A 13,445-nucleotide genomic window follows, 5' to 3' on the forward strand; every position below is an offset into this window, starting at 1 on the left:
AAAAATACTGGTGAAGGCGCACAACACATGAAAAAACACTGCTGGTGACGGCGCACTATAGCCTAACACATGAAAAAACACTGCTGGTTAGGCTACTATATGAAATTGCATTAATGATAAGTCATTATGTTATGCTAAATCGTTCATTTAGCCACAAACATAGCACTAGTGCATAATAGAACTGCCCGTCTGCCCTCTTTGACTGAGCTGCCCCCCTTACCAAAAAAATAAATAAATATATATATATAGGCTAACGTAATTTTGATATTCTTAGAAAGCGAAAGTAGGCTATGTGTGAGCGCAGATAGGTGCGTCGATGTATCAGCTGGAATAGTGATGTGAGTCGTTTGAGTATCCTAGTGTAGCAAGAAGCATATTTTTTCAATGTCATTAACGTGAACAATATTAGACAGCTAACCGTATGTTGCATTTTTGCACGCGAAAATGTATAACGAGTCTATTTGATGGAGAATACGTGAACTTTAAACCATTAAGATGGGCAATAGGTGAATAGGCAGACATCATTAGTCTATTAACCTAAAGGCTAATGAATAACTTTAGACAAGGTGCATTGCTCCTAAACTCAAACAAGTTTATTTATTACCTGGTTTGGTCCAACAAAGATAATCTTAACATGGACTATGCTGGGCTGTGTTAAGCTCTGAACAATGTCCGTTTTACAGTGAAAGGCCCGGTCGCGAGTGACGATTATTGCGATAGGGGGCCCGGCCGTCAATCATGTATTTCCAGTGTGATGCGGGCCCCTGATTGGTCCGGGCCCGTAAGCAACCGCGTACCCTGCTTACCGATAGTTATGCCCCTGGTCCAACTTACTTAAAAAAGTGGGTTGTGAGTTGGGAGAGGGTACTTGTCAGGCACCACTGCCTTGTTGAGGTCGACGCAGACTCTCAGCACCTGACTTCTTCCTGGCGAGGACGAGGTTGGACACCCACGGAGAGGCATCGATGGGTTCTATGGTGCCATCAGCCTGGAGGTGTTGGAGCTCCTGTGTAACGCCGTCCTGCAGAGCCAGGGGAACACGCCGAAGGGGCTGGACCACGGGAGGCACGCTGTGGTCCAGGAGTGGTTTGTGTGTGAATGAGGTGAGGCACCCAAGGCCATTGGACGGCTCAGGCCGGCTTTGTTGCCAAGGGGAACCCACTTGTATAGTATTCGTGTTCTGTTGTTGTCCTGTAGGGCAGCGGTCCCCAACCACCGGGCCGCGGCCCGGTACCGGGCCGTGGGACATTCCTAACCGGGCCGTAGCCTACGACATGAGTTTTTAAAAAAATGCATGCAAACTAAACTAAATTTAATTCGCAATAATGTCACGTTTTTACATGGCATAGGCCTATACGCAGTTGTTTGATTGCACGCATGTTTGCATTTTGCAAGGTCTATTTTCTTACGTCTGTCTGTCCCGCCTTCAACACTTTTACATACAGTATTTCCTTCAGCGCTGCGCAGCCTCAGGTCAGCTCACTTCACTTGATCAGTTCTTGGCGAACGGTAGTGTCACACGAAGTTAGCTAAACTGCTAGAATGAGCAACAAAAAACAAGCATCTTTAGCAGGTCACTGGCCAGAGTGTTTGAGTTGCGAGAGCCGCTGCAGAGATTTCACCGTCACCGTTAGCTGCACATTTTAGTGATGAGGACTGGGTGTCAAAACTCGCTTACCTGTGTGACATATTCGGGTTGCTTAATGACCTCAACCTGTCACTCCAGGGGAGAATGACGACTGTCTTTAAACTGGCAGATAAAGTCGCTGCATTTAAAGCCAAGCTTGATTTGTGGGTACGACGAGTGGATCGGGGTGTATTTGATATGTTCCAAACAGTAGTGGAGAGAGGCAGGGCCCTTTCTCTCGCAGCTGGTGCGCGATCACCTTGTTGCGCTTTCAAATGAGTTTGAGCGTTACTTCCCATCCTCCAAAGATCCACGGCAAACCAATGAGTGGGTCCGCAACCCATTTGTCAATATCCCGAATAGTCCTAACTTGTCAGCGCAGGAGGAAGAGCAGTTGATCGAAATTGCAAATTACGGTGGTCTTAAGAGTGTGTATGAGGAAACCTCTCTGGCGGGTTTTTGGATGAAACCCAAAGCAGAATATCCGGAGATAGCCATAAAAGCGCTGAAAACGTTACCGTTTCCCACCATGTATCTATGCGCGGCCGGGTTTTCGGCAATGACTGCAACTAAGACCAAATTGCGCAATCGACTGGACATTTCAAACACACTGAGGGTGTCAATTCCATCACCCCCAGATGGAACCTTCTTGTTGCAGGGAAACAAGCAGGGCTCCCACTGATTATATTTGTAATGCACGTTTAGTTCCCATGTTTTGTTCCCATATTTTGTTAAGCATGTTCACACTTATAGATGTAGCTTCAAGTTGTTCAATATTCATAGTTCATATTGTTCAATTTTCACTTCTTCAAGTTCACGTTTTTCACAAGAGATCGTTACCTTCACTGTTCATACATAACTGGAGCTAGTTCTTTTCAAGTAATGCGTGCACAACACATATGGAACATGGAACCCCCGAACCCCCCCGCCGGTCCGTGAAAAAAAAAAGGAATCAAATCGGTCCATGGTACATAAAAGGTTGGGGACCCCTGCTGTAGGGTAAAGCCGAGGCTGAGAAAGAGGTCAAGGCCCATGATGTCCTCACCGCGGCGTGTAATGTGGAATGGGAAGCAGTCCACAGTTGTAGAGGTGTAGCAAACTGGGAGGTAAAGTAGGCCGACAACGTCAATTTTGCTGAGAGCAGTGGATGGGGGCTGCAGCTGTCTGTTTGGGAAGAGTAGGTTACAGGTGTCAACATTCAGCAGTGACACCTTGGCCCCAGTGTCGAGAGAAGAGGGACACAGCAGCCATCCAGGTATACGGGGCACCTGGAGAAGGTCCCTGGGTGGGGGCACCTGGAGAAGGTCCCTGGGTGGGGGCCTATGGTGCGCACTGGCACCACCGGGTCATGTGACTGTTCAGGGTAGTCAGCCGGAGCAGACCGGCACCATTTAGCAAAGTGCTTAGGTTTCTGACAGCGTCTGCATGTTTGGCCACAATTCCAACAGTGTCTCTGCTGGCGTGTGTGCTGGGGGCGCGCGACCTGTATAGCAGCAGGGTCAGCCAGGTTGTCTGAGCTTGATTGCTGTTGCACTGGCTGTTCAATAACGGCAGTAGGAGACTTGTTTTCTGCTACCACTTATATGGCGAGTGTTAGTGCATCATCAATGAAGGAAAATCATCATCATCATTCAATGAGCTGGTCTCAAATAAGTTCATCTCTCATAACACGGAAATTACATCGCTGTGCTAAGGGTGTGCTAAGGCTGTGCTAAGGATTTTAAATCTGCTACAAACTGCCTAGCAGACTCACCAGGGCGCTGACGTCTTTGTCTGAACTCCAGTCGCCGAAAGAGAATGTTCTGTGACTTCACAAAATGTCCAGTCAAAGCCGTAATTACAGCATTCTAAGTGTCCAGCGTACCATCGAGCGTGTTGAAAATCCTGTTCCCCTCTACATACATATACTGTATGTATACTGTATGTATTATGTGAATACAACAATAAGATGCATATAATATAGGAAGAATACTTGATTTAATATATAGAATACTTGTACTTGAGTATTTTTCAACAACTCTTTCACTTGTAGTTGAGTGAAATGTCAGTGATTCTGCCTGAGTATATTTGTTGTAGTGCTCCAGATGTTTCCTTTGAGGCCTTGTGTCCAAATGGGTGCAACTTCTGCTTCTCAGTATAACGAATGGGACGTGTTCGGTCGGCTTTATTAAGTTTAAGAACACATACAAATATTGACAGAGACACTCTAATTTAGTTTAAGGCTTATGTAAAAAAAACCTCTCATTCTGAGAAATACTTGTCCTCTTTACTAACTCGCACAGAAAATACCATCGCCTCACTGGAGGTTTTACCCATTTTTTTTCACAGCACCTCACGGAAACTTGTGGATATTCATTGCTGCTAGTGCAATAGAGAGAGTCGATATCTCTCTGTTGCTTACTAACAAGATGCACAATAAAAGGCAGTTGTGTCTGTCAAAGTTAGTGAAAGTGAAACTATGCGTCAGACCCTGGCACACACCCTCACACACACAGGTATACTTATGCACACACACCCACACACATACAGGTATACTTATGCACACACACAGGTATACTTATGCACACACACACACACACACACACACACACACACACACAGGTATACTTATGCACACACACACACACACATACAGGTATACTTATGCACACACACCCTCACACACACAGGTATACTTATGCACACACACCCACACACACATACAGGTATACTTATGCACACACACCCTCACACACACAGGTATACTTATGCACACACACCCACACACATACAGGTATACTTATGCACACACACAGGTATACTTATGCACACACACAGGTATACTTATGCACACACACCCACACACACTCACACACACAGGTATACTTATGCACACACACCCACACACACACAGGTATACTTATGCACACACACACACACACACACAGGTATACTTATGCACACACGCAGGTATACTTATGCACACACACAGGTATACTTATGCACACACACCCACACACACTCACACACACAGGTATACTTATGCACACACACCCACACACACACAGGTATACTTATGCACACACACACACACACACACAGGTATACTTATGCACACACGCAGGTATACTTATGCACACACACAGGTATACTTATGCACACACACCCACACACACTCACACACACAGGTATACTTATGCACACACACCCACACACACACAGGTATACTTATGCACACACACAGGTATACTTATGCACACACACCCACCCACACACACACACACACACACAGGTATACTTATGCACACACACCCACACACACACACAGGTATACTTATGCACACACACCCACACACACACAGGTATACTTATGCACACACACAGGTATACTTATGCACACACACCCACCCACATACAGGTATACTTATGCACACACCCACACACACATACAGGTATACTTATGCACACACGCAGGTATACTTATGCACACACACAGGTATACGTATGCACACACCCACACACACTCACACACACAGGTATACTTATGCACACACACCCACACACACACAGGTATACTTATGCACACACACCCACACACACACAGGTATACTTATGCACACACACACACACACACACACACACACAGGTATACTTATGCACACACACAGGTATACTTATGCACACACACCCACACACACACAGGTATACTTATGCACACACACCCACACACACACAGGTATACTTATGCACACACACACACACACACACACACACACAGGTATACTTATGCACACACACAGGTATACTTATGCACACCCACCCACACACACACAGGTATACTTATGCACACACACACACACACACACACAGGTATACTTATGCACACACACAGGTATACTTATGCACACACACACACACACACACAGGTATACTTATGCACACACACCCACACACACACAGGTATACTTATGCACACACACACACACACAGGTATACTTATGCACACACACAGGTATACTTATGCACACACACCCACACACACACAGGTATACTTATGCACACACACACACACACAGGTATACTTATGCACACACACAGGTATACTTATGCACACCCACCCACATACAGGTATACTTATGCACACACACACACACACACACAGGTATACTTATGCACACACGCAGGTATACTTATGCACACACACCCACACACACACACGTATACTTATGCACACACACAGGTATACTTATGCATACACACCCACACACACACACACACACACACACAGGTATACGTATGCACACACCCACACACACACACAGGTATACTTATGCACACACACAGGTATACTTATGCACACACCCACACACACACACACACAGGTATACTTATGCACACACACCCACACACACACAGGTATACTTATGCACACACACCCACACACACACACACACACACACACACACACACACACACACACACACAGGTATACTTATGCACACACCCACACACACACACAGGTATACTTATGCACACACACCCACACACACACACACACACAGGTATACTTATGCACACACACCCACACACACACAGGTATACTTATGCACACACACAGGTATACTTATGCATACACACCCACACACACACACACACACACACACACACACACACACAGGTATACTTATGCACACACACAGGTATACTTATGCACACACACCCACACACACACAGGTATACTTATGCACACACACCCACACACACACACACACACACACACAGGTATACTTATGCACACACACCCACACACACACACACACACACACACAGGTATACTTATGCACACACACAGGTATACTTATGCACACACACCCACACACACACAGGTATACTTATGCACACACACAGGTATACTTATGCACACACACCCACCCACACACACACACACACACACACACACACACAGGTATACTTATGCACACAATCCAATCAGTTGATATAGATGTGTTTTATTCTAACAGGAGAAAATGGGATTATTATTTCCAAAACCATCACCTCCACCATCTGATCCAAGTAAGCATCCAATACGTTGTAGGCCCAAACAAATTCACAAAATCACGGTAGACACAGCACAAACCATGTTATCTGATTGGTCTTCTGTGTTTTTCAGTGATGGAAACTGGATCATCTTCAGAAACTGTAATGTATCATCTTCACTGTCTATTGCTTCGTAATCGTTAATGAGTTTGTTGTGAAATGGAACACATTTCTTCATATTCAGAGAGTTGAACCGGACTAACCTTGAGCATATTGTATATGTTTTATATACTGAACCAGACTAACCTTGAGCATATTGTATATGTTTTATATACTGTACCGGACTAACCTTGAGCATATTGTATATGTTTTATATACTGAACCGGACTAACCTTGAGCATATTGTATATGTTTTATATACTGAACCGGACTAACCCTAACCTTGAGCATATTGTATATGTTTTATATACTGAACCGGACTAACCTTGAGCATATTGTATATGTTTTATATACTGAACCGGACTAACCTTGAGCATATTGTATATGTTTTATATACTGAACCGGACTAACCCTAACCTTGAGCATATTGTATATGTTTTTATATAGTCAAAACAATGAGAAGAAGAAGAATTTGAGGAAACTTCAACTTAAGAATCCTGCTGTTGAGCATCTCCGCATCCTTGTGATTGGCCCTGTTGGAGCCGGAAAGTCCAGCTTCATCCAGTCTATAAAGGGCATCTTCCTGGACAGGATGATCAATGCATCTGGCACAGTGGAGGCAACTGGTGACTCAAGCTTTACTAAGAGAGTGAGACAGTTTCTGTGTATTCAGTGCATTTAGTAGACATGCAGCAGTGTTGTACTGATGTAGTGGTCGAGTTAAATCTAGTAATCTTGTGTGTTTGTTGATGTTATTAGTATATGACTAGCGAATTTAAAGATGAACGTGGAAGGAATCTGCCGTTTGTCATCAGTGATGTCATGGGGCTGGAGAATAAAACGGATTCTGGAATACGGCCTAGTGACATCATCAAGGCTTTGGAAGGTCACATCAAAGAGGGCTACAAGGTACAACTAAGGGCTGACACAAACTTACAAATTAGACAAAGATATATGGTATACTAAGGGGCATTTTAGTGACTCTCTCTCTCTCTCTCTCTCTCTCTCTCTCTAGTTTAATCCTGTAGCATCATGCTCTGAACAACATTACAACAGCTCCCCAACTCTGAATGACAAAGTCCACTGCTTGGTGTTTGTCATTCCAATACACAACTTCATAGTTAATGGTTATGTGGACAATGTCCTCATGAAGATGATGCAAAATATTCGTCAAAAAGCTTGTGATTTGGGTGAGAAGATAATAAGACAATTTACTAAATAGATTAAATAAGTGCCAATTTTGTTTTGAACAATTATGAAATGCTATCCAGGGGTGTGTTTTTAGGAAGCGTAGTTGGCTAATGTCTGCCACAATCTTTGTAGTGAGAACTGTGGTTCTCAGATTTGGTGTTTCTGGAAAGGGTCAATCGCAAACAAGGGTAACAAGTTTGGTGTTTGGAACTACTGCTCTTGAGCAGTCGCACTTGTGTAGATTGTCCTTGGTAGTTTCCAGTTGGTGATGTCATCAGTGTCAAAGGAAAGGAGCCTTATCAGATATCATGACTCAGTGATTGGGCTATAATTGTGCCTTGTAGGCCTACTCTTACTCTAACGTGGTAAGGATGGGTAGGATGCAAACCATGGGCACGCCTGCAGAGTCCTCCCACGTCATCATTGAATCACCAGACAGACAAAACGCTGTAGCTAAAATTTCACCTGAAATTCACCTAGGCAGGCTATACATTTTTTGAAAGAAGGTAGATATTAAATAGACACAAATAATGACAAATATTGGTTGGCTTAACCAAATTTCCTCGCAATAGGTTTAGGCTTTTGCTGATGACAATGCCAGCATCAATCACTTGTGGTTTATATTAGACAAATGTCGACACAAACATGGCAGAGAACTTTTCTCTTTGGTAGAGAATTTTTAAGGGTATTACACATGTTGCCAACGTTTCCACAAATGATATGGTTTCTCTGCATCAAATATTCTACAGTGCTACACTGTAAGATCTTTGCTGCATCATCATCAACGTGGTTGGAACTATGGTGTTTGAACGTCAGAAGTAGCAAATTGCGACACGGGTACGATGCTTTCTAGAAACGGGTGTAACAACGTAGCTGTTTGAGAGCAAGTTGCGTCGTTGCCTTTTTGTAGAAACACACCCCTTTGTGTTATTTAATGTCTGTCATATGCATCTGCTGCATTACTAGAGTTAGTGTATAACCTGTTTAGTTCTAATGTTTAACCCATAAAAAAACATCACAACTTCTTAGTTGCACAGGTATATTGTATGAGTTATCATTATTTTACTTCAGGGATCCCTCAGGTGGTCATCTTGACAAAAGTGGATCTGGCTTGTCCTCATGTGAAGGAGGACATCAAACTTATCTACAGGAGCAAGACCATCCACCAAAAGGTGATTGATTTCAGTGCTATGTGTCTATAGTACAGTGTCTATACTGAGTCATATACATACTGGCTTGTTGACACACTTTAAAGATAACAATAATGTCCATAAATGTGTCCTGTATACCATTTCTCCTTTGTTGACACACTTTAAAGATAACAATAATGTCCATAAATGTGTCCTGTGTACCATTTCTCCTTTGTTGTCACACTTTAAAGATAACAATAATGCAATAATGTCCATAAATGTGTCCTGTGTACCATTTCTCCTTTGTTGACACACTTTAATGATAACAATAATGTCCATAAATGTGTCCTGTGTACCATTCTCCTTTGTTGACACACTTTAAAGATAACAATAATGTCCATAAATGTGTCCTGTGTACCATGTCTCCACTACTGCTAGTTCACTGCCATATAGTTCATCTATGGAAAGGGGCATTATTTCAGGGACTTGGTGCTTCACCTATATCGTGTCATTTCCATCCAACTTGTCAAAGCAAATTTTAATTATTCAAATAAGAAATCCTGACTGGAGACGCTGGGGATGTGCATTCAAACTTCTAATGTGCATATAAATGAGCTAAAAAGAGGTGGATTAACTCTCAATTTGCAAACGGTACAGTACATGGTACAAACATGATTAAAAGTGATAGAAACAATGTATTCACATTTCACATTAATTTAAAAAAAAAATTAAAATGTTCTTTTTGTACCTGCAGTTTTCTGTCATCGTTGCCCTGACGACCTTACTTTTTGATCTCACAGAATAACAGATTGTCAGAACTCTTCCCTAGATTTGTAGAATGTCCATGTTTAACACGTATAACACAGTGAATGGAAACACACACAGATATTCATAAACACAGATGACTGGCTTGTTGACAGTCTGTATATGACAATGATAATGACCACCACTGCTAATTCAATTCAGAGCAATCTGTATTTGTAAATAAAATTAGGCTTTTTCATGACAGTGTGTGTGTGTGTGTGTGTGTGTGTGTGTGTGTGTAGGTGCAAGCATGTCATCATGAATTGGGAGTCCCTTTGAATTGCATCTTCCCAGTGAAGAACTACCATGAGGAAAGGCAGCTCAACCCTGATATGGATGCAGTGCTTCTGTTCACACTGACAAAGATCCTGAACTCGGCCAATGACTTTGTGGAGAACATCAAAGAGCCTGAAGATGAAGATCATGGGGATCGCATTGACAGCATAGATTTTATTTCATGAACTCATGAACAACGTGCTGTATATTGAGAAAACCTGTTTCTCCTCTTTCAAAAAAATGGTTAATTTTATTTCTCAATCTGGGAAGTGCATGTAAACATTGAGCCTAATGTTTTGCTTTACTGTTTCTGTAATTAAAGCCCTTTTTTTAATCCATATGCTATTGTAGCAATTGCATAATGAAAACTAACATCCTATTTTTCCATCTTTTATTATATTCATTATCAAGTTATACTGGTGATATCCATGCTGTAACCTGTACGGATCTTATCAATATCGTGAAGTACTGAAATAAACATCTAACTCAACAACCTCATCTATGACCTGCTTCTTTTCATATTTGTTTCCTGCTCATCAAAATGTCCCAAGCAGGAGGTTACGATCATTGGCGGAGCGAGGGGGTGACTTTGAGGGCTCAAGCCCCGAATCTTTTTCAAAAGCCCTGAATCTTTTTTTTGTATGTGTTTTCAATTTCCAAAGATTCTAATTTCTTATTTAACTTCCCCTCTATAAATGTTACAAAATGTACTATTACTGAGCATATATCCCTTATTTTCAAAGCCCAATATTGACAGATAATCTGATTTCCCGAATGAGTTTAGGCAATGCCAGAACTGAGATGTAGCGGTTTACGTCATAAACCTGGCAGGAAAGTTCAAAGCGGCGCAGTCAGTTTAAACAGCAAGCCGGTAAGAAAAACTATTGTCAAGACATTACTGTATTCATAAAGTCTCAATGACCGAATCAGTAGATTTACCTGTTGTCAGTTGAGTTCGTTCAATTCATTTATTGTAGGCTAGTAGCCTAGGCAAATATGAAACGGAGATGTAACATGGCTACCGGCGGGATTTTTAATTTGCATGATTTTAGGGCAAAAAATACCTTCCTCGACATCAACAGATGTTATCCAACACCCCACTTCTCCACTCAGGTCCAGAGTACGAGTCAAGCATGAGCCCAGCACAACCATTGTTAATTATTGGCACAGCAGTCAACCAATCAGCAAGATAACTAGCTACGGTAATTAGGCCTAAAGCAAAATAAAATATAGCCTATAGGCCTAGGCCTACTGATTACAGGGCCTACATTTCAGCGCAGGATTGTGGGTATAGCGCATTATCTATTCATGTCCCGCAACTCTAGCCATCATAATGCGAGAAATTCCTGCACACATTTTACAGTGCTGTCTGGTAACATTAATCTATTGCGGCGTGAATGCAGGACCGGACGGACCAACTTCTGACTTGAATCGAACGTAACCCCATGCAGAGACACACACACAGAGCCACTTTGCACTTTCTCTAGATCTCGCAGCAGGACTTGTCACCCCTGAAGTCAAATTATGCATGCTTCGATCTAAATCAACTGCTTCTCAGGAAAACAAAAAGAAAGGTTTAGCGATCAGGAACTGTCAAGAATTTTGCAAGCACAGAAGGATTACATAGAATGGCCATGAGACGCGAGGGAACATTGATGTGTTCTCCATTTGAGGAACAATTGCGGACGTGCACAGGCAGCTCAGACACAGGGCGCAAATGTGGCAAGTGGTAGGTTAGCTCTCTATTGTGAGATGTCGACTACGCCATCTGATGCCCTGCCCCTCAGAATATTCAATCACTTGGACTATAATTTGTTAGCCTGGGTACCATTCTGAACTTAGTCCCGCTCACAACATCTGAGGTCGGGAAGTTCGGTCTGGCACTGCTCCATTGTGGAGCAAGTATGCTCGCCCTAGATCGGGCGGACCAATCAAACCGGGCTTTATGATGATGGACAGGTGAGCAACAGCGCCTGGTCTATCACGTCATCTGAGCACGCTTAGATGAGGCTTATGTTTGAAACAAAAACGCTGTGGCTAAAAGGATACATGGCTTTTAAGACCCCATATGGAAAATGCATATGGGGTCTTAAAGGATTTGCTACAGCATTTCCCTGCTGTTTAACATGTTTGTAGCATATCATGTTCAACAGAATTATTTTTAAAAATGGAGGGGATATAGGCTATCAGTTTTTTCCTAATAGCCTACCCTACCACGTATATCTTAGATTTCGCTAATGTTGTAGGCTAGGGGTTATTGACGGCACTTACTTTTACAAATACCAGAAAACAATGTTAAGGCATTTGTGGAGAAGAAGGATGGTTCATGTGTTTTCTTCCTACACCTCACGGTAAGCTATTTCATTGCTCTGATTGGTTAGGTCTATCCAATTGAGTGCAGAGGCATTCCCCCCCCTGTATTGGTTGAAACACGCCCCATAATTACGTCCCAATGGAGCAGTATCAGACTCATATTCTGACTAGAATTGAGTATGACTACGTCAGGCTAGTAATTTGTTACCTAAAGCCCAACCAGGCAACACAGGTTTGAGGTCACAGGAAAACCAGAGGCGTGGTTCCAAAAATAAACTGTCTTTATTTACATTCATTAAAAACATACAGGGAGTGGGTTCTCTCCAGACAGTCAGAACCTCTGCCACTAAGGCACTGACACAAATGGCTTACAAGGCCTAGACACACATGCATACACACACACACACACACACATACACGCACACACAGACCAGAATGTGCTCATTAGATTAATGGCTGTGGAGGGATGGGAAGAGCCAGGAACAGGGCTGGAGCTTACCCAGGAGCTTACCCAGGAGCTTACCCAGGACTGGAGCTTACCCAGGACTGGAGCTGGAGCTTACCCAGGGCTGGAGCTTACCCAGGAGCTTACCCAGGACTGGAGCTGGAGCTTACCCAGGGCTGGAGCTTACCCAGGAGCTTACCCAGGACTGGAGCTTACCCAGGGCTGGAGCTTACCCAGGGCTAGAGCTTACCCAGGAGCTGGAGCTTACCCAGGAGCTTACCCAGGACTGGAGCTTACCCAGGAGCTGGAGCTTACCCAGGAGCTTACCCAGGACTGGAGCTTACCCAGGGCTGGAGCTTACCCAGGACTGGAGCTTACCCAGGAGCGTACCCAGGAGCTTACCCAGGACTGGAGCTTACCCAGGGCTAGAGCTTACCCAGGAGCTTACCCAGGACTGGAGCTGGAGCTTACCCAGGACTGGAGC

At 43.4% G+C, this 13,445-nt stretch overlaps 1 protein-coding gene across 1 annotated transcript; it reads left to right on the forward strand.

Moving 5' to 3' along the window:
• The first annotated feature begins 7,436 nt into the window (after positions 1-7,436).
• Positions 7,437-10,696, forward strand: LOC143137346 (interferon-induced protein 44-like). The gene is made up of 5 exons (XM_076297579.1): positions 7,437-7,451; positions 7,562-7,711; positions 7,818-7,992; positions 9,065-9,165; positions 10,170-10,696. The coding sequence occupies exons 2-5, from the start codon at positions 7,565-7,567 to the stop codon at positions 10,386-10,388; spliced, it is 642 nt and encodes a 213-aa protein (XP_076153694.1). The 5' UTR covers positions 7,437-7,451; positions 7,562-7,564; the 3' UTR covers positions 10,389-10,696.
• The last annotated feature ends 2,749 nt before the right edge of the window (positions 10,697-13,445 follow it).

The sequence above is a fragment of the Alosa pseudoharengus genome, unplaced genomic scaffold (genome assembly GCF_046254945.1).
Source record: "Alosa pseudoharengus isolate Yale_2024_CS ecotype anadromous, Long Island Sound unplaced genomic scaffold, YU_APseudo_1.1 YU_APseudo_1.1_scf_1, whole genome shotgun sequence".
Lineage (NCBI taxonomy): Eukaryota > Metazoa > Chordata > Actinopteri > Clupeiformes > Clupeidae > Alosa > Alosa pseudoharengus.